Source organism: Carlito syrichta, unplaced genomic scaffold (assembly GCF_000164805.1).
Source record: "Carlito syrichta isolate Samal-C Ts95f unplaced genomic scaffold, Tarsius_syrichta-2.0.1 Scaffold309460, whole genome shotgun sequence".
In the NCBI taxonomy this organism is placed as follows: Eukaryota; Metazoa; Chordata; class Mammalia; order Primates; family Tarsiidae; genus Carlito; species Carlito syrichta.
Genome location: NW_007253556.1, coordinates 296,376 through 323,939, shown reverse-complemented (window position 1 = coordinate 323,939; position 27,564 = coordinate 296,376). Strand labels below are relative to the sequence as shown.

Below are 27,564 nucleotides of genomic sequence, written 5' to 3'. Positions count from 1 at the left end.
AGTGGGGGGTCTGGCACTATGATGGAACATGTTTTTGTGGGTTCATCCTCCCCCATATCTGCTTCCAGACTAGTAAGGACCAAGTGCTAGAGAAGATTCCCTATCCCTAGTGAATCTAACCTGAATTAATTGGTCTAGAATTGAAGTAAATTCCCAGTCCTTCAATATAGATCTAACATTGTTTTTTTCTCCCCTTTACTCAAATTTGTGGGAAAATTCATCAGAAACTACTTCTTCCATTCCCACAGTTAAAAATCAAAAGTATTCATTTATAAAGGAAAAAACCCAGAGATACAACCAGGTCTTATTCTCCTGCTCCACCTTATGTTTTTTGTTTTTGTTTTTTTCTGTCTTTCTTTCTTTCTTTCTTTCTTTCTTTCTTTCTTTCTTTTTCAATCAGTATTTTCAGGTTGAAGCCACTCTACAGTTTTTTATTGTACACATTTTTTAAAAAGAGAAAAATAATTTTATTTTTTTAAACCAAAGAACATTTTCAAATATAGATGCTTGGATAGTTTCTAAATTCTTCCCATATCACATTCATTCATACACTTGAAATCCATTTCTCATTAGATAACAGGTCCGAGAAATCATATAAAACAAACTAGATACTAGTTGACTTTAACTTAATTTTTTAGACCTTCATTACACAGAACATTATAAGAGACCATAGAGAAGTTAAGAAACAACACTGAATAAAATATGGCTTTTCCTTTTTTAGTAACTTGAATGGGAAAGAAAGATGGTATTCACACTGTGGTGGATGGCAGCTCTAATGGAGCATACACACAGCACAAGGAGAGCAGAAGGAAGGAAAGAGTGGTTCTGAGAGTTGGGATAGGCTAGTGGTAGTGTCAGTTAAGCTGAGAGTTATGTAAGAGGAATGATTTTACAGATGGAGAGAGGAGGGTGGATGTAATAGGCAGAGAGAATGTGTGTCCAAGATGTTGTGAAAAGGCATGTAGCCAGCAAAGAATGGATGAGGATTCAGGAGAGGGTGTGACTAGGGAGTAACCCACGATGAATGGAGTTAAATCCAATTAGTAGGTTAAGGCTGGGCTGGGAAAGATTCTTTATGCCATTCTAAGGAATTTGAGTTTTAGTCCTTGAGCAATGAGGAACTATTGTAGGACTTAAACCAGAGAAGTTGCATGATAGTATGGTTTATTGATATCCCCTCTCTCTTTCATCTTGTCAATATTTAATAGGATGAATTGGATGCAGAAGTCAAGAGCACAGGTAATTTGGGTCTAAACCCAGACAACCATAGCAATGGTGATGCCAAGAGCTAATTAGAAGGCAAAAATCATAGGATCTAATGATCAAGTATATTTGTAAGGAGAGAACCAGGAAAATAACAAGGATCCATATGGCTTTTAATTCTTTCACTTACATAGTTGGATACATGATGACATTATTGAGAGAGAGAGAGAGAATGAAAATATGAGAATATGGGAATGTGGGGAGAGGAATATCAGGTAAAGGTGTCCAGGAGATATAAATAAAATTGAGGTGTAGTATATAGGAGCTAAATAAAGCTTCAGAGGGGCACATTAGCCCAGCAGAGCTTGTATATCATGAAAGCATCTGTTTAATGAAGGAAGCCTAGTAACATTTAAAAATTGACTTCTGGCCTGGCATGGTAGCTCATGCCTGTAATCCCAGCACTTTGGAAAGCCAAGGTGGGAGGATTGCTTGAGCTCAGGAGTTCAAGACCAGCTTGGGCAATGCAGTGAGGTATAAAAATAAACGGTGGTGAGTGCCTGTTGTCCCAGCTATTGGAAGGCTGAGGCAGAAAGGTTGACTGAGCCCAGGAGGTCAAGATTGCAGTGAGTAGTGATCACACCACTACACTCCAGACTAGAAGATAAAGTGAGACTCCCGATTCAAAAACAAAACAAAACAAACAACAACAACAACAGCAACAAAGTTGGCTTCAGAAAGAGGGCATAGCAAACAGAAAGAAAAAGGAGAAAATAAGGAAAAAAACTGAATAAAGGAACAGGAGGTGAGTAGTGTCAGCAACCACTTCTCAATACCTAGTTATTAGTTACTTTAGTGAGAGCAGATGGGATAAAAGGCAAATTGAATTGGATTGGGATGTAAAAAAAAAAAAGAAAGAAAAGAAAAGGAGAGACAGCCCTCTTAGACTACTCTTTCAATGATTTAGTAGACAAACCTAGCTGTGAAAAACAAGAGAAAACATCTCTCTAAGATAGAGGGAATATGAAAGGAACATGGTGTTTTATGGACAGAGTTTAGGAATTGTCTTTGATTTAATGAAAAACCTACTAAAATGACTGTTTTCTCAATAGTACAGTAATTGTGAAGCAAACCAACCATGTTTACTTTTATCTTACCAATCTTTTTTTAAATTCTAGGTCATCTTTAATCCAATGGTTCAGATAAAATTTGCTTCAGCCTGACATATCAACCGGGCACCTACAAAACAGGTGCCCAGAGAAAGGAGGACTGTAAAACTTAAAGGCAGTTTATCTATTTGTGAAAAACAGCCCCTGAATCTGGTAGTTTTGTTTTGTTTTTTTTTTCAGAATCTGAGTTTCAGTTACTTACTTTAATTTGAAGTAGTATTTTAATATTTGAGTTAAATTATAATAATCTTGTCATTATGGATTTTAAAAATTAATCATGTTTGCAAAAATTTAAGAAATAACTAAATAATGGAGTAGAGATTTCTCTCTGTCTTTTTCTTCATTCAAGAAAAATTCATCTTCCTATTTGCTCTAGAATCACTTGAGTGATTGAAAATACCAATGTAAAGCAAGAACAGTGGGTATTCATTGCTTTGGGACAGGGTGCAGCTGACTCTGAGCAGTCCTACGCTAAAGTCCCCAGATCATTGCTGAAAGAAACTAGATCAATTTGCATAAGAAACCCAAGGAATGTGCTCCCTCAAATGTCAACTTAGAGAGATCTTGTGTGCTTGACCTTGTATAACCCTGACTGGGGCCCAAAATCGAGTAATACAAAGAAGTTGCTAAAATTAAAGCAAGCAAACAAACAAACAAAAACCTCAAGAGAAGAGGGGAGTGTAAGTCAGAGAGCAGAGCGCTACAGTAAACCAGTAAATGAGTCTAATGTCAGCCAATCTGCAACTGGTTCACGGTACCAAAATTTCCCCCAGAGCCCGCCACCATGGCACAAAGGTTGATCTGGGAAACAGTAGCTAAAATTGGCACTTGCATTATAGCAGAGTAAGTCAGCAGGGTGCCTCCAGTCTACACTTAGAATTAAGACAGTGGTATGTCTTTGAAGATTCACTTGAATTTGAAGAGTCACTTGAATTTCACCCAAGGGGCAAACGATTTAATTTCAAAATGCTGAAGGGAGGCTAGATATTATTGGATGAAAGCAAAAAGGGACATTAAATAAATATTTTCATTGTTCCGAACTGGCAAAGGGTGGTCAGAATATTTCATTCCTTTTAGACAGTGGAAGAGGTTTCTCAGCGCCCAACCCACCCTGAGGTAGAGAACCTTAGTCCCTTATTATCAGTCCACTGCCCTAAGGACAAAGCAGTTAAGATCGAGTAAAGGGCTCTAACGTCTGTCACTCCTGTTGTTTTCCTCTTTACACTCTCTCACCCTAAATATATACCATTCCCCAAGACACATACTCTCTCTCAGGATTATTACAACTTCCAAAGGCATTATAAGATCGTCATAGGACTGCAAAAAGATCTCATCCTGTGAGTTACTTAAACAATATGATGGGCAGAACCTTTAGATTGTTTGCAATATTATTCTTTGGAAAACTTGGCATTTGTTCAGCAACTTTAATAACTTCATTATGAAATACCTAGTATTCATGAAATGGTAATAGTGACTCACTAACTGCTAATGGCTCTAATTATTTCATTCATTCTACAAATTTCTTAATTTATTTTATGTTTGGAGACAAAGTCTTGCTCTGTAACCCAGGCTGGAGTTCAGTAGTGCAATCATAGTTGACTATAACCTTGAACTCCTGGGTTTGGGTGATCCTCCAGCCTCAGCCTCCTGAGTAGCTGAGAGGACAAGCACACACCACCACCCCCTGCTAATAAAACAGTTTTTTTAAAGATACCGTATCTTGCTATGTTGTTCAGGCTGGCTTTGAACTTCTGGTCTCAGGCTATCTTCCTGCCTCAGCCTCCCAAAGAGCTGGGATTATAGGCATGAACCACTGAGCCTGGCCTCATTCCACAAACTACAAGCCACGGGCTATACTAAGGGATTAGATATGAAAATAATAAATAAGACTTCTGGCCTCAAGACACTGTCCGGTGGGGAGATAGATATATACAGAGATGAAATAGGATGTGATATATGTTGCCACAGTGTTACACCTAAGGGTAAAAGAAAAAGTACAAGAAACAATAATTGGTTGGGAAAACAAAAAATAATACCACAGAGGCATCTTAACTTGAATCTGAAGAATGAGGATGAGTTTCAGGTGACAAATAGGAGGAGAGTATGAAACAGGAAAACAAGCCGAGCTCGGTGACTCAGCCTGTAATCCCAGCACTTTAGGAGGCAGAGGCGAGTGGATTGCCTGAGCCTCTGGGTTCGAGACACACTGGGGCAACTTGGCCAGACCTCGCCTCTACAATAAATCAAAAATTAGCCGGGTGTGGTAGCGCACGCCTGCAGTTCCAGCTACTTGAAAGACTGAGGTGGAAGGATCCCTGGAGCCCAGCAGATCGAGGCTGCGGTGGCCGGGAGTGGCCACTGCACTCCAGTCTGGGCGACAGAGTGAGACTCCAACTCAAAAAAAAAAAAAAAAAAGAAACAGGAAAACAGGCAAATGGACATATGGTCGGGGGACAAATACTATTGCTCTGTCATGAAATATCAAGCAGCTTAGAATGGGAACCTGTGAGATTCCTTCCATCTCATGCCCAAAAGTTTTTATTTTTTCTTGTTAGATGTCAGAGAGCTTCTGAAGAATTCCGATCTGGGAACTTACATGATTAGAGTTAATTATTGGAAAGATTGCCCTACAGCAATGTGGACACATAGGATGTGAGCGACACAGAAGGCTGGGAAACCGGTGCTGGGATGTTTCAAATGAAACACACCAATGGTGACCCAGGCAGTGGCAATGGGAATGGAGCATGATGTGGACAGAAATGACCTGAAGAATAGACAGGAAACCCCTCAGGTCCCCTCCGCTCTGGGAGCTTTTCTGTCCTCAACAAATCCTGCTTCCCCCCCACCCCCGCCCCAAAATAGACAAGGCTAGGTACAGTGGCTGTGCTTGTAATCCCAGTACTTTGGGAGACTGGGATGAGAGGATCTCTTGGCCCAGGAGTTCAAGACCAACCTATGCAACATAGCAAGACCTATTCTCTACACACACACACACACACAGACACACACACACACACAACACACACACACATATTAAAAATATTAGCCAGATGTGCTGGCATGTGCCTATATTCCCAGCTACTCAGGAGGCTGAAGTAGAAGAATCACCTGAGCCCAGGAGTGCAATGAGCCAAGGTCATGCCACTGCACTCCAGCCTGGGTGACAGAGTGAGACCCTGGGGACTGCTGGATGGGAGGAAAAGGAAGAAGGAATCTTGCATGATTCCTAGACTTAAGGACTTGGACAAGCCGGGTGAATGGTGGTGGCAAAAAGCGAGGCTGGGAAAAGAGAAAACTGAATAAATTTGGAGGAGAAGATGCATTTTGTGTCTGACATGATAGGGTTAAGGTAACAGGAGAAGAGAGTTCAGGAGAGAGGTCTGGGCACCAGATGCTAATTTGGGCCTTCTCAGCAAATGGGTACAGCTGAAGTCATGGGCATGGTGAGATTTTCCAGAGAGTGTGAGGAGAGCATTGGCGTCCTAAGAATGTTAATATATAACATTCTAGAGAAGAGCCCGAAAGAGACACAGGGAGAGAAAAGAGAGGTGTAAAAAGAACCAGGGAAGAGAATCACTGACAGCAATTGAGAGAGTTGAGCAGTTTGGGAGATGACAACGTTCCTATGGGGCCATTGAGCGGTGGCCAAATGACAGTGAGGGTCCTCAGAATCGGGCAGGTGTGGTATCTGCTGGGTTAGAGGTTAGGTTGGACTTCTACAAGGACGCCGAAGGCTGCCGGTGTGTGGATAGACGATAGCGGAGTGTGGATGACGAAGAAGCTGCGCCAGAGGCTAAAATCCGGAGCTGCTGGGAAGCAGGGCTGGGGAGGACGGGCCCTTCAGAGGCTCCCGAGGGCAGTAGGGGCTGAGTTAGACGGAGACATACAGGGCTCGGGATCCCTAAAAGCCACAGGTACATCTGGGCCTTAAAAAGATGGTATCCGCCAGGCTCGGTGGCTCAGCCTGTAATCCCCCGCCTTTGGGAGGCTGAGGTGAGTGGATTGCCTGAGCCCGCGGGTTCGAGACCCGCCTGGGCAACTTGGCGAGACCTCATCTCTACAATAAATCAAAAATGGGCCGGGCGTGATAGCGCACCTGTAGTTCCAGCTACTTGGAAGGCTGAGGCGGAAGGATCGCCGGAGCCCAGCAGGTCGAGGCTGCGGTGGCCGGGAGCGTGTCACTGCACTCTAGTCAGGGCGACAGAGTGAGACTCCCACTCAAAAAAAAAAAGATGGTAGCCCCTCTGACCCAGGGCGAGAGGAACGCGGGAGCCACTGACAAGGCTGTCCCGAGAAGCGGGGCGGCCGAGGGGTCTCTGGGGCCACCGCCCGCCTCCTGGGGATCTGCTTCCCCAGGCGCTGAGCCTCCACCTGCGTGTCCCCTCCTCCATCCCTGTCCTTCCCTTGCAGACATCCGCCCTCCCCCGTAGTGCTCCCAGGGGCCGGCGCGGGACCCTCTTTCCAGGAATTCTGCACCACCTCTCACCCGTCCGAGATGAGCCCCAGGGTCCCTGGGAGGACTGGGCTGGGATCTTGGGGCGCAGCCCGCCTCGGGCAGGAGGTCCTGAGAGGAGGATTCACCTGGGGTCCATGCTGGGGAGAGAAGGATCAAGGACGCCTCATACACCCTAAGGAGACCCACCCATTCGTTCCTGCAGCCGCGCCCTGTTTCTTCCCGACATGGCACCCATCATTATTTGTCATTAGGTCAAGGTGTTGTTGATGTGATTGTTCCCTCGCGACTTCCACTGGGATGGAATCTGCAAGGGATCGCAGCCAAGGCACGTCGTGTTCCTCGCGCTGGAAAGTCTGCCACGCTCAGGTCTATAGCGTGGGTGCCTGGAAGGAAGGTCAGGCCTGAGATGCTGGAAGGAAGAGTTACCCGCCAAGGATGGGCGCTTAGGATGAGGTGGCTTTGACTGCGTTGCTTTGGTGTGGTGACGAAGGGGACTGCGGAAAGTTGGCTTTGAATATTTCAGCAATCCATAACACTTAAATTTTTAAAATTTTATTTTAAAGATGTGGGGTACAATTCAGGGTTAGGTATACAAATGTTCATTATACAAGTACCCTTGTTGATGAGGTGTGCGCCCCCCTCACCCCCCGCAGTTTCCTACTACTGCCAGTGCCACCCCGACCTCCTCTGGCAGTGTCCCACTACTGTCAATCCCTTTCTTACAGTATTAGGATAGTTATTCAAGGTCTGCTTATGAGTAAGTACATGTGGTACTCCGTTTTTTGTTTCTGTGATAGATCAATGCTTTTATTTGGGACTAATTATAGAGTCACAGAAAAGGTACAGCCGTAATGTAGGGAATTCCCATCTTCCCCTAACACAGTTTTCCTTAAGACTAACATCATCTTACATCACCATGGTATATTTGTCAAAACAAAGACCCCGATATTGATAGATTGCTATTAACTAAATTAAAGATTTCCTTTGGATTTTACTCACTGTTCTATTAATGTCAATGTAAGTCTTTATAAAATGGATCGGCAGAAAAGGGGAATTTAACTTCACAGTGGTAATTTATGAACTATTAAAATGATATTTTTGAGAAACTTGTTTAGCAATATCATATTACCTTTATAGAAATCTTTTCTTTTCAATACATGATGTGTGTGAAATATGACAAGTGACAATAATAACACAATGATCAAGTATCTCAAGAATTGTAGGGCATTCCATTGAATTGCCTAGAACTTCTGAAATGTAAATGAAAGTCACATCAAGACAAAATGTTGTTCATGTGGTAAAAGAAAAAAAATGCCTTTTTCTCTACTTATACATATATGACAGGATCACTAGGAATGCATTATTCCAGGATTTATTTACTTGTCTTCAAAAGTGAAAAAGGACTAGGCTACAAATGTATTTGTATGAAAGTTGTGTTTTTCCATCTTATGGTGCATTTCTCACGCTATACAATGGTCTTGTTTAATGAGAGATGCAGCGTTTAGGGGGAGCAGAATCTTCCACAAAAAAGGATGCTATTGGTTTTATTGTGTCTGATGAAGAAGAGGAATGGGTGATCTACATTGAATTCAATGGAGGGGACTCTAATTCGTAAACTGATGTCACTCCCAGTGCCAGCTGCAGCCTTGGTACCTTGCTCGTTTATTTCCACAAAAGCCTTGTGGAAAACATTGGACAGAAAGAGATTTTTCTCCGAAGACATTCCTGAAAAATCAGCTTTGCTCTGGCTGAAGGCATCACTCATGCCCATGCTACTCAGTGTTGACTTAAGGTCATAACTCTCTTCCAGCTTGAACTTGGGAAGCTGCAGCTGCACTTCGTACAATTCCATCATATCTGTGTTGGCCCACTCATTCAATTTCTCATAGGTGATGGCTTTTTCCAGCTGCATGTTTGAAATCAAGAAAAAAAGAGTTAATAATTCCAAAAACAGGAGTGAGAAATAGTGTGGTTGAATGACACAGATGAATTACGATCACTCCCATTTCCCAAGGTGACAAAATACACTCATTTGGAAATCCCAAAAGTTGTGTAATGGAATTCACCACCCTGGTGACCTTCAGAATCTTTCTTTTGCAGATTAATAGCTCTAGGGATATAGGAGAGTTAGACTTTAATTCAAAATAGAAGTACTAAAATTGGATGCAAGGCATCAACTATTCACTCAAATATATCATTAAAAATATAAATTTCTATTGCTCTATTAAATATATACTATTAAAATACATTTCTAATGTTGTCTACACAAAAGCATATACACTAGTTTAAGTTGCGTACCATGGCACACAAAAATCAATTTTACCAACATAAGAGACATTCTTTGAAAAAAATCTGAAAAGAAATAAAACAAAATGTCTGCATTCCATAATCAGAACAATATGAAATTAATAACTCTAAACTATGCCCCCCAAAAAGGAAAAGGAAAAAAAATACCACCAAATCTCAAGAGCAATAATTTTTATAGTGAGTTTAAGGGTTTTTTCTTTTCTTTAAAGAAGTTTAAATAATAAATATATGCATGCATGCTACATATATTTTTATATTTGTATCTAAATTTGATTTTTTAAAATGACATGTTAAAAAGCACGTTTTTCCTATTTTAAGAGTTCTCTAGACTCAAGCTTTGACTGTCAATGACATAGCTGTAAATGATTTACATTAATAATGCTATAATATCTTCAGTTCAAAAACTGCACTCCTAAAAAGAAGACCTTATCTTAAAGGAGTTTGACTCTAATGAATGTTTGTCTATAGTGTTCTTATTTTTACCATCTTCTCCAATTTCACAATAATATAAGTTCTACCAGAGGGAGACCAGGGCTGATTAAAGGACTGTTATGATCAGTCCACACAGTTTTGTGCCTGATGCACAGTATTTATATCTGATGTACATGTGACTATTTGTGTGACCACTCTATGCTAGAGATGTCTATATATTGCTTAGCCTTTCTGATAAATAGTTGTATCAACTTTATACAGTTTTGTAAAATTTAAATGATACTGTGAACATAAAGAAGTTAGGGCTGAGGGTATAAGCCTTTCTCTATAGGAATTAGGAACAGGGAGACCATGTCCTTATTTTATACTTTTCTCAATAAAACATAAGATCTAAACACAGGAAATATCATTCAATTTCTCATAGGTGATGGCTTTTTCCAGCTGCATCAGACAGATTGATATACTTACCTGTTCCAGTCCACTTATATCTTCTGGAAGTAATATAAGCAGGCTGAGGTCATGACTAGCATAGTAGAGTTGAAGGCCTGTGGCTTGTGGCTTTTCTATGTGAAAAATATCAAGTTTTTCTTTCATAGACATCATTTGCACTGGTTTGCTTGTCGTCTACAAGAAATAGATAGCAAAGTCATGGAGGAGATGTTCTTTAATTCTGTACCATCACTGGTTCCCAGGTGTTTGGGATACTAGTAAAACTGGTGATCCTCTCCTAAAGGCTGAATAAAGTTACCCAGACCAAATACATATTCTACTGGACTATATCACCAATAAAGGATACGTGAGTTCCTGTCTCTTAGCACTGCTGTCGCCACATCAATAAATCATAGCATGGTAGAGTTATCAAACATTCATAATCTTTTTAAACTATGTAAATGTCAGCGATCCAGAAGCTGAGTAAGGTATATTTCACATGCAAACTTTTGAGAAGGAATTTTAATATCCTACAAACTGAAATTCCCTAAGAGAATGAAAAGACAAGCAGGAGACTAGGAAAAAAATGTGCAAAATACGTATCTGATTTAAAAAACGAGTATTCAGCCTGTAATCCTGCACTTTGGGAGGCTGAGGTGAGTGGATTGCCAGAGCCCGCGGGTTCAAGACCCGCCTGGGCAACTTGGCGAGACCTTATCTCTACGATAAATCAAAAAATTAGCCAAGTGTGGTAGTGCGCACCTGTAGTTCCAGCTACTTGGAAGGCTGAGGCAGAAGGATCGCCGGAGCCTAGCAGGTCGAGGCTGCAGTGGCCAGCAGTGGCCACTTCACTCCAGTCTGGGTGACAGAGTGAGACTCCAACTCAAATAAATAAATAAATAAATAAATAAATAAATAAATAAATAAATAAATAAAAATAAAAAACAGGTATTCAAAAATATACAAGAAATTCTTAGACCTGAACAATGATAAAGCGATCACATTTTTAAAATGGGCAAAAGATCTGAAGAAACACCTCATAAAGGCTGATGTATAGCAGATGAAAAACACTTGATCATACGTCATGAGGGATTGCAAGTTAAACACAGGCACTAGAATGACAACCCTAAACAACACCGAATGCTGCCAAGCATGTGGGGCAACAGGAGCTGTCATTCATTGCTAGTGGGAATGTAAAATGCTACAACCACTTTGGAAGACAATTTCTTACCAAGCTAAACATTGTCATATCTTATAATCCAGCAGCTGTACTCCCAGGTGTTTACCCAAATGTGTTAAAAATGTGCATCCACTAAAACTTGCACACACAATAGTTTATAGAAGCTGTATTCATTATTTCCAAAAGTTGGAATGAGCCAAGATGTGCTTCAATAAGTGAAGGGATAAACAAACAGTAGCACATCAGACAATGGAATATTATTCAGCAATAAAACAAAAAGATCTATCAAGTCATGAAAATATATGAAAGAACTTTTTTTATTGCTTTATGTAATTGTCTTATAAATCAGAAAGGAAAAGAAAAGACTTACAAACAAAATACATTTGCGGGTGCTCTTTATTGTTGTCACATGGATTTGGCTTACTCTCTAGTGTCCTTTCATTTCAGGCTGAAGAAGTCTTTCAGTGTTTCTTATTGGATAGTTTGCTAGTGAGAAGTTCTCTCAATTTTTATTTCCCTGGGAATTTCTTATTTTCTCCTTCATTTTGGAAGCCCCATCTTTTTGTTTCAGCACTTTGAAAATGGCCTCCCACATCCTTTTGAACCCTGTGGTTTCTGATGAGAAGTCAGCTGCTAATCTTATAGAAAATACTTTTTAGGCAATGACTTGCCTTTTTCTTGCTGATTTTCAAGATTCTCACTGTCTTTTTGCAACTATGGGGGTGGGCAGGGAGGGGAAGGGAAGTGGGATTAATGGTAGTCAATATCTGTCTGGGGATGGGGGGACACCCCTTATCAACAAGGGTGGCTGAATGATGCATATTTGTATACCTAACCCTTAACTGTACCCCACAATTTTAAAATAAAAAATATGTTGTTTTTTTTAAAAAGACTCAATAGTAGATTTGAACCGGAAGAACAAAAAACAATCAGCAAATTTTATCATAAGGTCAATTAGGATTATAGAGTCTGGGCAACAGTAAGACAAAATAATAAGGAAAAATAAAGAAAGTTTCAGAGACCCATGGGACACAATCAGGCATACCAACTTATACAAATGGGAGAATCTCAGAAGTAGAGGAGAGACAGAAGCAAACAGAGATACTATTGGGAAATTAATGGCCAAAAGCTTCTGAAATTTAATGGAAAATATTAATCTGCACATCTAAAAAACTCGACAGTCTCAAACTAGGATGAGCACAAGGAGATTCACACCTAGAAAGAACCTTAAATGCATATTGTTAAGTGAAAACAGTGAGCCTGGAAAAGCTGTATACTGTAAGATTCCAATTATATGACCTTCCAGATAAGCCAAAATTGTAGAAACAACAGGAAAATAATGGTGGTTGTCAGTGGTTTCAGGAGAAGAATTAATAGAAGAAGAACAGACATTATTAAGGTAGTGAAATGATTCTGAATGATAGTGTAACAGTGGCCACATGACATTACACATTTGTCAAAACCCACAGAACTGTATAATGCCAAGAGTGAACCTTAATGAAAACTATAGATTTCAGTTAAAAATGATTTATCAATATTGGCTCATCAATTATAACAGATGTAAGATGTTAATAATAGGACAAACTGTGTGTGTTCATAAGTAGACATACAGGAACTCTGTGTTCTGTACAATTTTTCTGTAGACCTAAAAACCTCCTAAAAAAATAAAGTCTATTTTTAAAGAAAGCTAGTTGCAAAACTCCCTGCAGTTAAGATGTTGTAGATATATGTTATTTGTCATTCTATGTAGAGCTTAGTGTTGATCACAAAGCCCCACCCAGGTGCTTAGGTGGTGACCATATAACAAGGGCTGTTCAATGGGAGAACTTTAGGATACAGTGATTGTTGCCAGGAAAAGCCTATGAATGGCACCAGCCATAGTCTTCCTTGGGATCACTGTGTTACAGCTAACAGCAAAGACTTTCTCTGTTGACTAGAGTTGTGAATCCAGAAGACTAAATATCGGGCAACCATATTCCCTGATCTTGTGGATGAATTACAGCTTCGTTATTAGAGAATGAGGGTAACAATCAAAGGAGGTGTGTGTGGGAGGGGGATGGAGAGAGAGAGAGAAAGAGACAGAGAAAAAGAGAAACTGAGATTATATTTTGAGACTCTAGAGTCTCTAATCACTCACTCCTGGACTTTCCAGTTCCTCTAAGTTATGTAAACTAATGCTAATAAAATTCCCATTTTGCTGGAGCTAGTTTGGAATGCATTTCTATCACTTGCAATTGAAATTCCTGGTGACTACACTAACCCAGGTAACTATCCCACTCATTTCTCATTTGCTTGTTGGATTTTGTGCTCAGTCCCTTCCCCATCCTCACCACACTGATTGAGAGATGCCAATTGCACATATCTACATGACACAGTAGTAGGTTCTCAGCAGCACTGTTTGTGGGATATGGTGCATCCCTGAACTAAACAGCTGTAACTAAACTTGACCAAACAGTTCCTTTCCTAGAAATTTGGAACGGGATTTATCAAACTGGTCTCTAGAAGGGAAGAAGGTGCTGTGGGCAGCCATGATCTGCCGTTATGAACTGGGAAGCAGAGAAAGTTAGATTTCAGCCTGAGAGAAAAATAGTGGTAGAGACAGAGTTGAAAAGAGAGAGAAACCTCAATGAATAAAGTGAGATTTAAGTTTTTTATTGCGTTTGCTTAGGTAAGATTAAGAATTTGGTAGAAGATAGCATTGGTTTAGTAGAACAAAAACAGATCTTATACTGAGGAGTCTTAGGTTCTGGTTCTGACTGCTTTTAACCCAGGCATGCCTCCAGTCACTTGGCTACACTGAATTTCTCACCTGAGGAAAAATTTAAAAAACTACACTGCTCAGCTCAGATAGCTGTAGCAAGGACCGAGCAATAGCATGTAAGTAGTCTATTTTCAAAGAAAAATAATGGAAGGAGATTTTCCAGGTGGCGTGGAACTGGAGGCTTTTAGCCCAGCTATTCCTTCCCTAGGAAGAGCCATAGCTCAAAAAATGGGTAATCAAAAAGAAGAGTGAATTTAAAATAGAGGCTCTTTTACAATGCCACGTGAACATTCAAACCGATCTTTAAAAGTTTCCTACCTTGTTTATTCTGAAAGGCTTTTCTATGGTGTTTTGCTCTAAGAATTTATGTTCCCAGGTGCCTTTAAAGTAAAGGGCATTCACCAGAACCATTCTGGTTGTAGAATCCACAGCGTCGTCAGGCAGGAGATTCAGGATTTTACCTGCAAAAGCAAAAGGACAGTTTCAAATGGCTAATAGAAATTACTTATCTTAGTTAAAGACCACCAGACTTTGATTGCTTTCTAAAACTAAAAGAGTACAATTTTTGTTCAGAATAACTGTAGGGTAAAAGAAAAACACCAGAGAAATAATATGGGACTGGTCAGTAAGCATTATTTCACATTAATGAAAAATTTGCATGTTAGTTGTTTCTTCCCTCTGATATGAGTAACTTTGCACCCCTATTTTGAAAAGACTGAAATGCTTCCTTCTCCTTCACTTCCATTTGTTGCCACAAACTGTAATCTGCTCTGATTAGCATCTGAAAGGTTGTGCCAATGTTTTCCCATTGCCCAAAATTCTACTTTGTGCAATTGCTCATATCAGACTGTTATAGTTCCTGTTTAAACTGATATTTGATGGGCAGCCCCCAATACATTCTTTCCAAACTCCCCACTAAAACACCTTGAAAGATTTAAAAAATTTATTTAAAAAGTACATATATGTCTCAAATCAAGTAATAGAGGTTTGCTGTAGAGGCAACATGTTTGATAACTGAGGTAGACAGAAGTGGATTGAGAAAAACCTCCTGGCCAACTCAGCTTCACCATGCAGCAGAGATGATTCAAAATTAAGAACTGATCTTTTAAACTACCAAAACACAGACATGGTAGAGACTTTAAAATTATAAGGGATAGCTCATGGCACTTAATTTGAAATTATCATGTGGATGAATTGTCTGGACAATATTAATAAAAACTAAAGAATTAGTAGAGAATATGAAAAAAAATCCAACAATTGAAGTTTTAAGACTGTCAAATGACTTCCTCCTGTGAAACAGGGTTAACCTCAGACATTTAGACAGGCCAATTCTTTTAAACCTTCAGGCAACTGATAAATCTTTACACTATTAAAGAAGTTTCAAAGCCTAAAATAGAAAATTATCTTATTACTTTTATCAAACTGGCATATTCTCAATATGAAGATGTGACGAAAAAGCACAAAATATCTACCTATAAACTAATCTCTCTTGTGAATATAAACAAATAAATCCTAAATTGCACTTTAGTAAATAAATCTAATAAATTTATGTCAAGAATGTAAGAAACATATAATAGGAAACCTATTAGTACATGTAATGCAATGCTGGTATGGACTGAATGTTTGTGTCTTTTCAAAATTCATGTGCTGGAACCTAATACTCAATTTAACAGTATTAAGATATGGGGCCTTTGGGAAGTGATTAAGTCATGAGGGCTCTGCCATTATGAATGGGATCAGTACCCTTGTGAAAGGGATTGAGGGAACCTGTTTGTCTCTTCCACCGTGTGATGACAATGAGAAGGTGCCATCTTGGAAGTCAAGAACAGAACCTCACTAGATATGAATATTCTGGCATCTTGATTTTGGGTTTCCCAGCCTCCAGAACTGTGAGCAATAAGTTTCCATTATTTATAAATTACTGAGTCTAAGATATTTTGTTATAGAAGCACAAATGGACTGAGATAATTACTTTGATGGGTAATATGAGAAAAATTGTATCATGTTTAGTTATACCAAAACACTTTTGATTTCTGTCATTTTCTAGTATTAAAATTATGTCTTTGCAAACTAAAGCAAAAGAGCACTCCTTAATATGAAAAATAATCTTTTTGTCCAACAAACTTTCATAAGCATGCCAACTAAGAAACATTAGTGGCATGGTCTATTATAGTCACCATTATTTAACACTTTTCTCAAGATGATAATGAATAGAATAAAGCAATAGATCTAGATGGGATGTAATTATATAAGAGGAGGAGACAAAATTATTATTTGCATGAAAATGGAAAGCAAAGAGAATCAAGGAAAAATATTAAAACTAAGGACTTTTTTTAGGTGCTTAAGTTACATTAACATTAATTATTTTCTTTTTAAACAATAAGCAATTAGAAAATGGTACTGTTACATTCTGGTGATATGCCACATTTGTAAAAATGATTATAAAATATTGTTAAATAATAACATCATATGTATACCAACGATTCAAACCAGGAAGTTAACAACGATAGAATACTGTTAAGTGGTATTTAAATTTGATCCATTGTTCAAATAAAGTCCCCCTCCCCCTTTTTTTCTTTTCCTGGGCCAGAAATCAATCCAAGATCTCACAGTGCAATTAGTTGTAATTTCTTCCTAGTCTGAAACAGTTTCTCATTCATTAATTGTCTTTTATGACCTTGATACTTTTGAAAAAGACTTGTCATTTGTTTTGTAGAATGCACCTGAATCCTCAGTTTAGGTTTTACTGTTTCCTCAAGATAATATTTAGCTTATGCATTTTATAAGACTACCATTGTTGTAGATGGAATTTTGTCTCCCCAAAAGACATGCTCAATTTCCAACCTCCAGTATCTATGAATGTGACCTTATCGTAAGTTCCCTACATATGAACATTCAAGTTGCAAGCTTTCAAAGGTGCAAACGTGCGTTTACATGTCCAATCATGTAAGTTAGTTCATGTATATGGCATACATTGTTTCATCATCTATGACAAGAAAAAAAGAGCTGCTATCCAGACATCACTGAATAGTTTTTTCAAGAAGTTGGATAGAATTGAAACCAGCAAGGAACCAAAACTTATGCCGTCGTCAGGTGTGAGTGAAAGCGTGCCCTCCATTTCTTATTGCTGTTGACCTTCAGCTCTACTATTTTCCACCTCCTTTTCCTCCTCTAGTCAGTAACTCTTCTTCCCTGTTCACTTGATGCCAGCCCATGTATGCCAACAGTTGTACTGTACTGTACTACTGTATTTTCAAGGTACTGTACGTGGTAAGATTAAAAATGTTTTCTTTATTTTTTGTGTTTGCTGGTTTTTTATGTATTATTTATGCAAAAAAGGATTATAAACCTATTAGAGTACAGTACGATATAACCGATTGTGTTAGGTATCTAGGGTAACTTTGTTGCACTTAACGAACAAATTGGACTTACGAATGCACTCTTGGAATTGAACATATTCACATGTAGGAGACTTATTATATTTGGAATAGTCTTTGTAAATGCAATTAAGTTGTGTCCTATTGGATTAGGGTGAGGAATAATCCAATAACTAGTGTCTTTATAAGGAGAGAGGAATTTGGACATCAGCATATAGAACAAAGAACACCAGGTGAAAACACAGAGACATAAGAAGGACACAACACAAGAAAGAAGAGATATGTCCATAGAGACAAAGATTAGAGTGATGCATCTACAAGCCAAAGAATGCCAAGGATTACCAGCAACCTCTAGAAGATAGGAGAGGCATGGGAAAGTTTCTTATTTAGAGCCGTCAGAGGGAGCCTGACTCTGCAGACAACTTGATTTTGACACCTTGCCTCCAAAACTGTGAGAGAATACATTTCTGTTATCTTAAACCACCCAATTTGTGGTTATTTGTTATGGCATCCCTAAGAAGCTAATGTAACCACAAAAGCCATGTTATGCCCTTCTCACTGAATCATATCAGGAAGTACCTAATGCCCATATGTCCTGTTACTAGTGGTGCTAATTTGAACACTTAATTTTTCCACTGTAAAATTTCTCCTCCATTTTTCCTTTTGTAATTAATAAGAATAATGTAGGAAAATACTTTGAGATCCTACAAATATCTTGTTTTTCATCAGACTTTTGTCCACTAATTTTAGCACATATTTATTATTCTTGTCTAAAACAATTATTACTGTAACTGCTATTATAAATGGTGGTTTTCTATTTCCATCATTCCTTCTATACTTATTAACTATAAATAAACTATGATAAAGAGTTTTCCATAATCTTTCATTAATTTAGGTTTTCAAATATTCATCTAGATATTCAACTTTTTTATATCAATATAAACTTAAGGGTATTTGTTTTATTCTATGCATTAAAATTCAGTACTGTCATTATTTTGTTGCTCAAATTGTTCCAGATTTCATCATCGTAAGCCTCCTCTATTGGCTCCTGTGTCCTTTTGATATATTCCAAATATTTTGAGCATTTTTACTTCTGCTCTTATTTTGTACTTCTCTTATTGTAGGCCTTTCTTATAGCTAGTAGGAGTGACCAACCATTCTGGCTTGCCTGGGACTGAGAGCCTTTTTCATCCTAAAACTAGGAAAGTCTCAGGCAAATTGGGATAAGTTGATCATCCTAGCAGAAAGTGTGCATGAAATATTTTTTAGGTCAGTGGAATATAAATGGAATTAAAGTGTAAAAATTTCAGGACATCCCCTTAAAAACAAAGGAGCTTTTCCTAGACTTTCTTTTTTTTCCATTTCCGATTGACTGTAAAACTGACTATTATAAACATATTCTTGGATGTAGAGATGGAAGCCATGTTTAGACAATAGCAGAGCTAACCTACCAGCCTGAGTCTCCGGATGGCTCCTGGGACAGACTACTTCACCTAACCTAGATGTTTACCTACTTTTGTACTATTATGTAAGAGAAAGGAAAACTTTCATCTTATTACTAAACCACTGTACATTGGGTCTTTTTTTTTGTAATAGCTTAGTCCTCACACTAACCATCAAATGGCCTTATTTTGAAAAGTACTCGAGATTATATAGCACATTGAATGTCACATTTTGGTTATTAATTAGTACCTTTTCTTTAAAAAAAAAAAAGACACATGCAACAGTATTTTATATTTCCTTTTTGGATTTTCCTGCCTTTTTATCCCTGGACTACTCTTTGAAATTAGTAGGATATGATTATCATTTACTTTCTTCTTGGTAAAAAGGTGACCTAAATGTTTTAGATAAGACTTACTGGGAAAGCTGTGAATCTAAAAATTATGGGCATGGATAGAAACAAATGTTCTGAATATTTAGAAGGTGTCCACAGTTCTGTTTAAGAAACACACATACTTACACATGACGCAAATGAAAACAGATAAAACAGTGCTTGGAAAAGTTCTCTACTGAGTTCCTTGGTGAAAGCTTACCCTCAGTCTGGCTTTCAACCCAGGAGTTGATATCCTTCCTGATTTGGTCAGGGGCTCCCACAAAGTTAACAGACTGTGGCTCTGCACCAAAATATGTCTTCATGTCTTCTAAATATTTCTGAAAGACAAAAACAAAATCACCTTTATAGAGGTTTTCTAAAACTGAGAAATTATATCTACCTAGATTTTTAAAAGAACTAGGAGGATGGAAAATTATAAGCTCCGACCCCATCACTCTCTCCTCTCTTTCCCCACTCCCAAGCTTGGTCAAAAACAAAACACTCATTTCTTTAAACTTAGTGGGGTATGCAGAATTCCAGGTGTGGAAGGAAGGTCTGATGTTCACAGTCTCGGGGCTTTCATAATCTCTTCTTTTCTATTTTATTCATGTCTGGAAATGTGGTTAGAATGAAAAGGGAGGTTTCTATGAATCACAGTGGCCACGAGGTATTGGGAGTTGCACTTTACTCTCTATGGTGAAGATGGAACCAAAGTTAGCTTGTGAGTCTGGTATCTTCCTTCTGCAGACTCTAAACACCCAAGAACCTTGTGGAGGGCCCTTGACGAAAACTATATTCTGCCATGAAAACTGATTTCTAAGCATCCTAAGGCAAAAAGTAATGCATCCTTTCATGGCCCTTTGATGTTCACTGGGTAGCAGTTATGCTGTGTTATAGCCGAGGTTGCTGGTATGGGAGTACCTGCTTTGGGAACATAATTTCTTTCTTAGGACTGTTACGGTATTCCTTTAGTTTGCTTACTTTATGACAGGCTTGTAGGCAGTAAAGAATGGTGAGTTAATTCTGCTTCCAGGAAGTGGTTTGAAGACTATGAAATTCAAATTCTGTGGAATTTGTAATCTGATAAAAAGAAAACTTAAATATTCACAAGGCACCACCCCCTGTCTTACCCTCACTCTCTCCTCTCTTTCCCTACTCCCAAGCTTGGTCAAAAACAAAACATTTGTTTCTTTAAACTTAGTGGGGCATGCACAATTCCAGGTGTGGACGGAAGGTCTGATGTTCACAGTTTTGGGGCTTTCACAATCTCTTCTTTTGTATTTTTATTCATGTCTGGACATGAGGCTAGAATGAAAAGGGAGGTTTTAATGAATCACAGTGGTCATGAGATATTGGGAGTTGTACTTTACTCTCTATGGTAAAGATGGAACCAAAGTTAGCTTGTGAGTCTGGTATCTTCCTTCTGCAGAATCTAAACATCCAAGAACTTTGGGGAGCTCCAGACCAAATCAGGAAGAATATCAACTCCTGGGTTGAAAATCAGACCGAGGGTAAGCTTGTGAATATGTAAAAATATAATTGTATTTCTGTGTCTTTCTAGTTTCCAAGTGCCCACTGAGTTAATTACATCCTCTACTTCTGAATCAAACAGGAGTCCATGAGCCTACCCAAAAGGAAACTGTCTTTAAGACTCCACTTGGCTGGTTTTCCGTTTTAAGCAGCAACAATACTTAAATCCTGAACTCCCAGCATTTACTAGATATGGACAGGGATAGCCATGCTTTAATTCACAAGATAGCTTTATTTTATCTTATTAGTATACTTTTACCCTAATTTCCTTGCTCTTTGCCCACTGGACACCTGGGTCCTTCTGCTCTCTTTTGATATGTGCCACAGGATGTGATGGACAAACTTGCAAAAAAAGTAAATTATTTTCTGGTTTTTGGTGTACCACTCTGAAGGGCACTTCAGTCTTAGAGAACCGGTCACCATGCTCTTCATTGATTAGGTTTCAAACCGTTAGCAAAGGGAAGAACCTGACATTTTATGCTTCATATTTCCAAAGTATTTTAAGTCCTTCCTGATATGAAAATGGCCCAATTATCTCATTCCAAAGTCAGTTTTGCTCTCAAGTACAGTCTCTAGCCACAGTTCTATGATCGACACCACTCACCACTCCTTCAGATTTATCCTACTTAAATCAATAAACGTTGCTTTTTGTTGTTGTTTTGTGAAACATACATTGACTCTGGCATTACGCGTGCCACATTTTTTTTTCTCTTCTCTTCCTTTCTTTCCCTCTTTCCCTCCCTCCTTTTTCTTTCTTTCTTTCTTTCTTTCTTTCTTTCTTTCTTTCTTTCTTTCTTTCTTTCTTTCTTTCTATCTTTCTTTCTTTCTTTCTTTCTCTTTCTCTTTCTTCTTTCAACAAGGTCTCTCTCTATTGCCTAGGCTGGGGTGCAGTGGCACAATCATAGCTCATTGCAGCCTCCAACTCATAGGCACAAGCAATCCTCCCATCTCAGCCTCTAGAGTAGCTGAGACTACAGGCTTGAGTCACTGCTACTAACCTTGACAAATTTGTATGTGTCCATGGAATATTCCTGTAAGTTACCTCTTTATTCTAGACATAAAGATCCAATCATTAAGTCTGGTTTGAGACACATTATTAATTTTCTTTACCACTAGACACTTATTAGTTAGTCTAACTTATTTTTTGCAGGAAAGTACTGACCACATTAAGGTTGACCTTGGGATTCCTAGAGAAATGTACAGAGTTTATTGATTGGTCTCGCATGGCTCCTTTCCCATTAGCTTAAAATAAGACATCTGCACTTACAATGTGAAATGGATATGTTTTCTCGCCATATATCCCATTGGCTGTTTTAAGTATATAGGCATTGCTGGGCTTCAGGATTTCTGAGATCAGTTTTTGGAAATCAGAGTGTATTTCTTCAACCTTGCCCAAGTTGGATTCCTTTAAAATAAAGGGAATTAGTCAAATAAAAATGCTGAATAAGAACTGCATGTATGCACAACCCATAACTAAATAAAATTATTTGGTGTGTACAAACAAAAGTTAATAATGACTCTAAAGTAGATAAAATGTTTTACTTAATGTTGTCAATGCAAAAAAATTAAATGCCATTGAGGGTATCATTTCTTCACATTTATGCCATTGAGGGTATCATTTCTTCACATTTACTTTGCAAAGGCAAGTAACAACACATTTGAAAGTAAAGGAATTTTGGGAGGGATAAAAAGAGGGTAGAAATAAAGGGAGAAATATGAGTCTTCCAGAAACATTTTGTATGTAAAAAATGCTTCTATGATTTTAATATATGTTTCTAAGAAAAGTTACCAGTTAAAGATTGCCTAAATCAGCCACTAAAACATATATGCTAAATATGCTCCCTTCTTAATCATCAAATAGATCTTAAAAGATAAGATGTACCATTTTTCTTTTCTTTTCACTTTCAGGACCAGATTTGACATCCTGGTCTCTGTTAAATTGAAGCACCTGTAAGTTAAATAAAAAGACAAGTGAGTATACTTTACAGAAAAGTAATCATATGGAATACACATCTGTACATGCAAGTCGGTCATTCCTACAATTGCAGTATATATCATTAACTAAACGAGGGGGCTTTGACTTGGCATAAATGATGCATTAATTAAACGAAAAGATTTAGTCAAGAGCTGCTTTTAAATACATTTTAAAAGTCTAATTTAAGTTGCTAGTCTTTGCATTTAATACTTTTTATAGTAAATTGAGGTTAATGTTGGAATATCCTTAGGTAAAATTATCTTATTTTCCATATTTTCTCTTTTACTCATGGTTCTTTTAAAAAGAAACTTTGCCTCTTCAAGACCATAGTTTAGATAATTTAAGTAAAAGATGTCACTGTCCCAGATATTTGGAATATTAAAGGATTTTAGTTTGTTTTTGTTTTTTCCCCACTAATTAAATACCTCATTTCTCTGTCTACCACCACTTGGCATATATAGACATAATCTTTGTGTTCACCCCAATATTTCGTTTGAAAGTTAACAGGAAGGATGTGGATATCCCTGCTTCCCCTGAATTATACAACACTAGAACAGAAGGCAATAATTCCATCTCCCATATCCTGAACCCAGCTCACAATAAGAACTATAGTATATTGTATCAAGGATTGCATTGACCTGTGGTAACAAAACAAAGACCTCTGCCATGCACAAAAGGGTGGCATAGCCAATTCATTAGGCTTACTTGCAGCTCATGTCTAAAACAAAGACAAGCAATACCAGCAATATAGTTACATGAAATAGACCCAAATTGGAATCCCCTTAAAATTGAGCCTGCCACAACAATGGTTAAGCCTTTTGAAATAACCAGTCATTCATTAGCAAGTTGTGAAGCAGGATTTTGTTTCTGCTGTTATTTTTAGACCACACAATATCGTATGCACAAGAAGAGCAAGGGTGATATCCCAAGCTGAAACTGACAGAACATATATTTTGACTACTTCACTCCAAATTACCCAATGTGCTCATTGCCACACTTGTCAGAGAGGGTAACTTTTTGGGTGAAAATTCTGTCACTTGGCCTTTAGACTGTTGTATGATTTAGAGCTAAATTTACTTTTTTTGCTTGTGTTGTTATGTAAAATGCACATGCATATATAAGCGCATATCTGTACGTGTATTCTTATATATTACATTTCTATACACATGTATGACTGTTTTACTATATATTTTGCTATCTATGGCTGTATATACGTATATGTATATATGTTTACACACACAGTACTTTGAGGATACTTACTGCAAATCAATAGTTCTTTATACAATGATATTGTTTTGTTATTTTAATGCTCATAGTGTTCATGTTACATTCTTTCAGACAGCCAGGGGTTGAACAAAGAAATAACCAAACAAAAGTGAGGAACAGAATTATTTTACTTTGTCTTCAAGACAATTTTTTCAGAAATTATAAAGATGCTGGATAATTCTATTATTTATCGTTCGGTATATTACTTCTTGAAGTATTTTAATCATCAAAATAAAATTGATTTTGGTGTTGAATCAAAATTAATATCCTCATCATTTCTCCATTGTATTTTGCTAAAGGACACAGGTTTTTAAATGATTTTCTTAACAACATTTTTCAGATTGTTTCTTTTTACCAGGCTTTGTTTTATGGTCAAGCTTTTTTGTTGCTGCTGTTAGTATAATGTCTGTTTTGAAGAATATTGTTGTGAAATGTTTACTTTTGGGGTTTTGAGAGAAAACTAAATTTAAAAAGCAAAGAAAGCATTTAGTTTCAAGGTAACAGAGAATATTGGCCTTTACTACTCACCTGGGCCATTTGAGCTGCAGTGGGACCTTTGGTGCCCAAATACGCCATGGCCAAGGAAGTTGCGATACTCCAGGGAGAAAAGAAAATATTTTTACCCTCAGCAGATTCAGCTAGCTTTTTGCTAAAATTCAGGGCAAACTGGTTGATTGATGCTGTTATAGAATCCATTCAGAAAAACTAAGAAAAATAAAAAAATATATAAAGAACATGTTAATAATTCTTTCCATTTACTTAATTTTTGTAAAAGTAGGTCTGAATGGACTTAGCAGAATTGTAGTCCAACACTATTATTTTCTATATTAGAACACTGAATTCCAAATAATTTAAGAGAATTACTTCAAATTTCAGGGTTAGTGTGTCCCAGAGAACAAATGGATTCTGGTCAGTTAACAGCAGAGTCCTATAATATAGTTTTTGTTACTTACTTTACATTTATCACACTACCAGATTTCTGCCCATATGTTCATATCTAGCCTTTCCAACTCCAGGGTAAGCATCTTGAGAAATGCTTCGTCGTTTGGGATCTAAACCATTTTAAAATTTATTTAAACTCAAAATCAGGCACAATTAGGTGGGAAATGCTCATAGAGAAGTTGAAAGGTAAAAACTCCTTTTCCTTTATTCTTACTCACTCAAGACACTATGAAACTGGTCTTCTTGAACAAGAGAACTCAGGTTTCCTCAGCTTTTTTGATACTCTATTCACCTTTTAAATTTCACCTCTAATTATTCTAATATTTTAATTTAAAAGTCCTTTAACACTGGGTCTCTACCAAAAACACAGCTACTTTAATCTATTGTCATTTTATGACAAAACACTTTCTCAAATTGGTTAATGATTAAAAAATCAAATTATTATTCATAGGAACTCCCATGAATGCCAACTCTGTCTAGAATTTAGTCTTACACTGACATCACCTGGTTCTCTGAGAAACCTAGAATGAGAGCTTTGGGAAAAATCAGAAGTTTTCTATAGTTGAAAAATTAAATCAAGGGAGAGGCATGTGTAGACAGTTTTGGTTTCATCATGACTTGGAGTTAACAGTGATACTGTGGAAATTCCTCCTAGCCACAGGCTCACACTTAACCAAACATCTTCCCAGCCTCTAAATCATACCCTAGGTGTGGCTCCCGCCTACTCCAAAAGCTGATGATAATCCCAGGCTGACAGTATTTGATTAAAAAAAAAACAACAACAAAGGGTAGTTTTGTAGTAATTCTGTACCCTCATAAAATGTTGAAAGCTTGCTTGTATATTTTTTCCTTGACAGATCAAATGCCATCTTGAAAATAGCTTTTCTACTTTCTTTAAGGTTGAATTCATTCAAATGCCATTTTCCTTACTGCATGCATGATATATCAAGCTCTTTTCTTTTAAAATCTCATGAATTGCATTCATGTGGAAAATGTTTGGCTTCTTGGACAAACCATACTCTCCATGAAGTAGGGAGAAAAAAATCACATTTTAGGGCCTGGAATTTTATTGTTCAACCTTCCCTTAGGGTTATTCTAAAGTTTATTGACTTGTAACAAATTCATAAAAACAATAATTATCTATAACAAAAGTTAACTTCTCAGTTAATATTCAGTTAGATTTAGCATCATGAATTCCCTCATTCATATATCAGGTGTAGCCCAACGAAGTTGAGATATCTTAGGGAGAAAAGAAAATATTTTACCCCAGCAGATTCAGCTAGCTTTTTTGCTAAACTCCATACAAGAGGAACAATTTTTGCTTTTCTTTCCAAGAAACTTAATTAAGTACTAAGCCAGTCATTAGTAATGTTTACCCCAACAGTGAAAATTTCTTTCCAAAGGGTGTTGAATCTTGGGATGAAATTTTATAGGAAATAATTTTTCCATACAAATGTTAGACAATTATCTTTTCTGCAAAAATGATGAATATCTGGATCAGAGCCCACTATGTTATTTTCAAAATGAATCGCTCTTCTCAAGTTTTCAGCAGTTGTAAACTGATTATATATGTGTGTGTGTATATGAAAATTACAATATAAAATCAATCTATAAATGGGATTAGGGGAGATGCTGAAGGGAATTGATAAAGTAAGAAAAGGATAGTGTTACTCATCAAAATGTCTCATCACAAATACACATGCTTCTAGCATATCCCAGTTGGAAAAAACCTTGGTGAATCCCCCAAGCCAACACTCCAATTTAATCTGCTAAGAAATTAAAGCTCGGAGAGGTTAACTGACTAAGGATACACAGCTAGCTGCCAGCAATGCCAAAGCTGCAACTTCATTCTTTTGACTCTGAATAAAATCGCTTTGCTTTTGTCTTTGTATCTCATTGTCTTTTAAGGTTTCAGTGATAAAAGAAAAAGAATGGGTGGTGGAGGACTAGCAGGAGGACAAAGAAGATCATAAGAGGGATTATGAGGAAGAAGTAGAGGGAACAGCAAGGATTCTTCTCCGTTTTTCCATGGCTTCTTGCCTTGCAGATGACACTGGTGATATTACCTCTTCATAGAGTTGTACATATCAGAAAAAGACACCGCCCTCTACTTCCCAGTACATCCTGTTCACCTTAAGCCTTTTCCTGAGGTAGGTATTAGTTTGGGGTGGTTTATGAAGAGCACCTAGTATAAGTTGGGAAGTCAGTGAAACACACTTCTACATAGAAGAGAAGAAAAGTAGTGACCCATGAAATGGTGACCAGGATGAGAGTGGAGTATTGGATGGGTGGGCGGGGGGGGGGCGGGAGCAGTTAGAGGGACATTAGTTCTATATATTAATGACTAGAAAGGAAATTTATGGTGCCAAGATCACATTTCAGAAGAATTAGATGGATTTTGCCTCAATTATACTGAAAATATTCTATTTCTCTTTGCCTGTGTTAACAGATACAGAGGTGGAAAGTCCGGAATCAAGTCTGGAAGAACTTCCACTTGTGGTTTCACAGTTCCTAGTAAAACAGTGTCTCTGGTTTGTGTGGAAATGAGTACTCTCTCCCGCTTAGCCCTCTTTTCATTACAAACTTTAGACCAGCTCAGGGTTAAGTCTCTCACACTAGTATCGAAAAATTCTTAGGGGATCAAACCTTATCTATTATTCTGGGTTATTTTTAGGAGGGGGAGGCTGGCTATTTGTTATTTAGCTGGGCACTTCAACAAAAAAT

The 27,564-nt window shown here is 37.8% G+C and overlaps 1 protein-coding gene and 1 long non-coding RNA gene across 3 annotated transcripts in view; one reads left to right on the top strand and one right to left on the bottom strand.

Moving 5' to 3' along the window:
• LOC103269701 overlaps window positions 1-23,108 on the top strand; it is a 69,238-nt gene extending 46,130 nt beyond the window's left edge. Inside the window, exons 2-3 of the long non-coding RNA XR_504911.1 lie at window positions 20,557-20,638; window positions 22,566-23,108. This is a non-coding gene — a long non-coding RNA (uncharacterized LOC103269701). The remainder of the gene's footprint in view (window positions 1-20,556; window positions 20,639-22,565) is intronic.
• SERPINB10 (serpin family B member 10) overlaps window positions 8,316-27,564 on the bottom strand; it is a 24,129-nt gene continuing 4,880 nt past the window's right edge. For both annotated transcript variants that reach the window (XM_021717178.1, XM_008067265.2), the window contains 7 exons: window positions 24,427-24,603; window positions 22,540-22,605; window positions 21,925-22,062; window positions 19,348-19,465; window positions 14,256-14,398; window positions 10,036-10,191; window positions 8,316-8,734 (listed from right to left, as the gene is read on the bottom strand). In XM_021717178.1, coding sequence (XP_021572853.1) covers window positions 8,330-8,734; window positions 10,036-10,191; window positions 14,256-14,398; window positions 19,348-19,465; window positions 21,925-22,062; window positions 22,540-22,605; window positions 24,427-24,594 — 1,194 coding nt within the window. In that variant the 5' untranslated portion in view covers window positions 24,595-24,603 and the 3' untranslated portion in view covers window positions 8,316-8,329. The remainder of the gene's footprint in view (window positions 8,735-10,035; window positions 10,192-14,255; window positions 14,399-19,347; window positions 19,466-21,924; window positions 22,063-22,539; window positions 22,606-24,426; window positions 24,604-27,564) is intronic.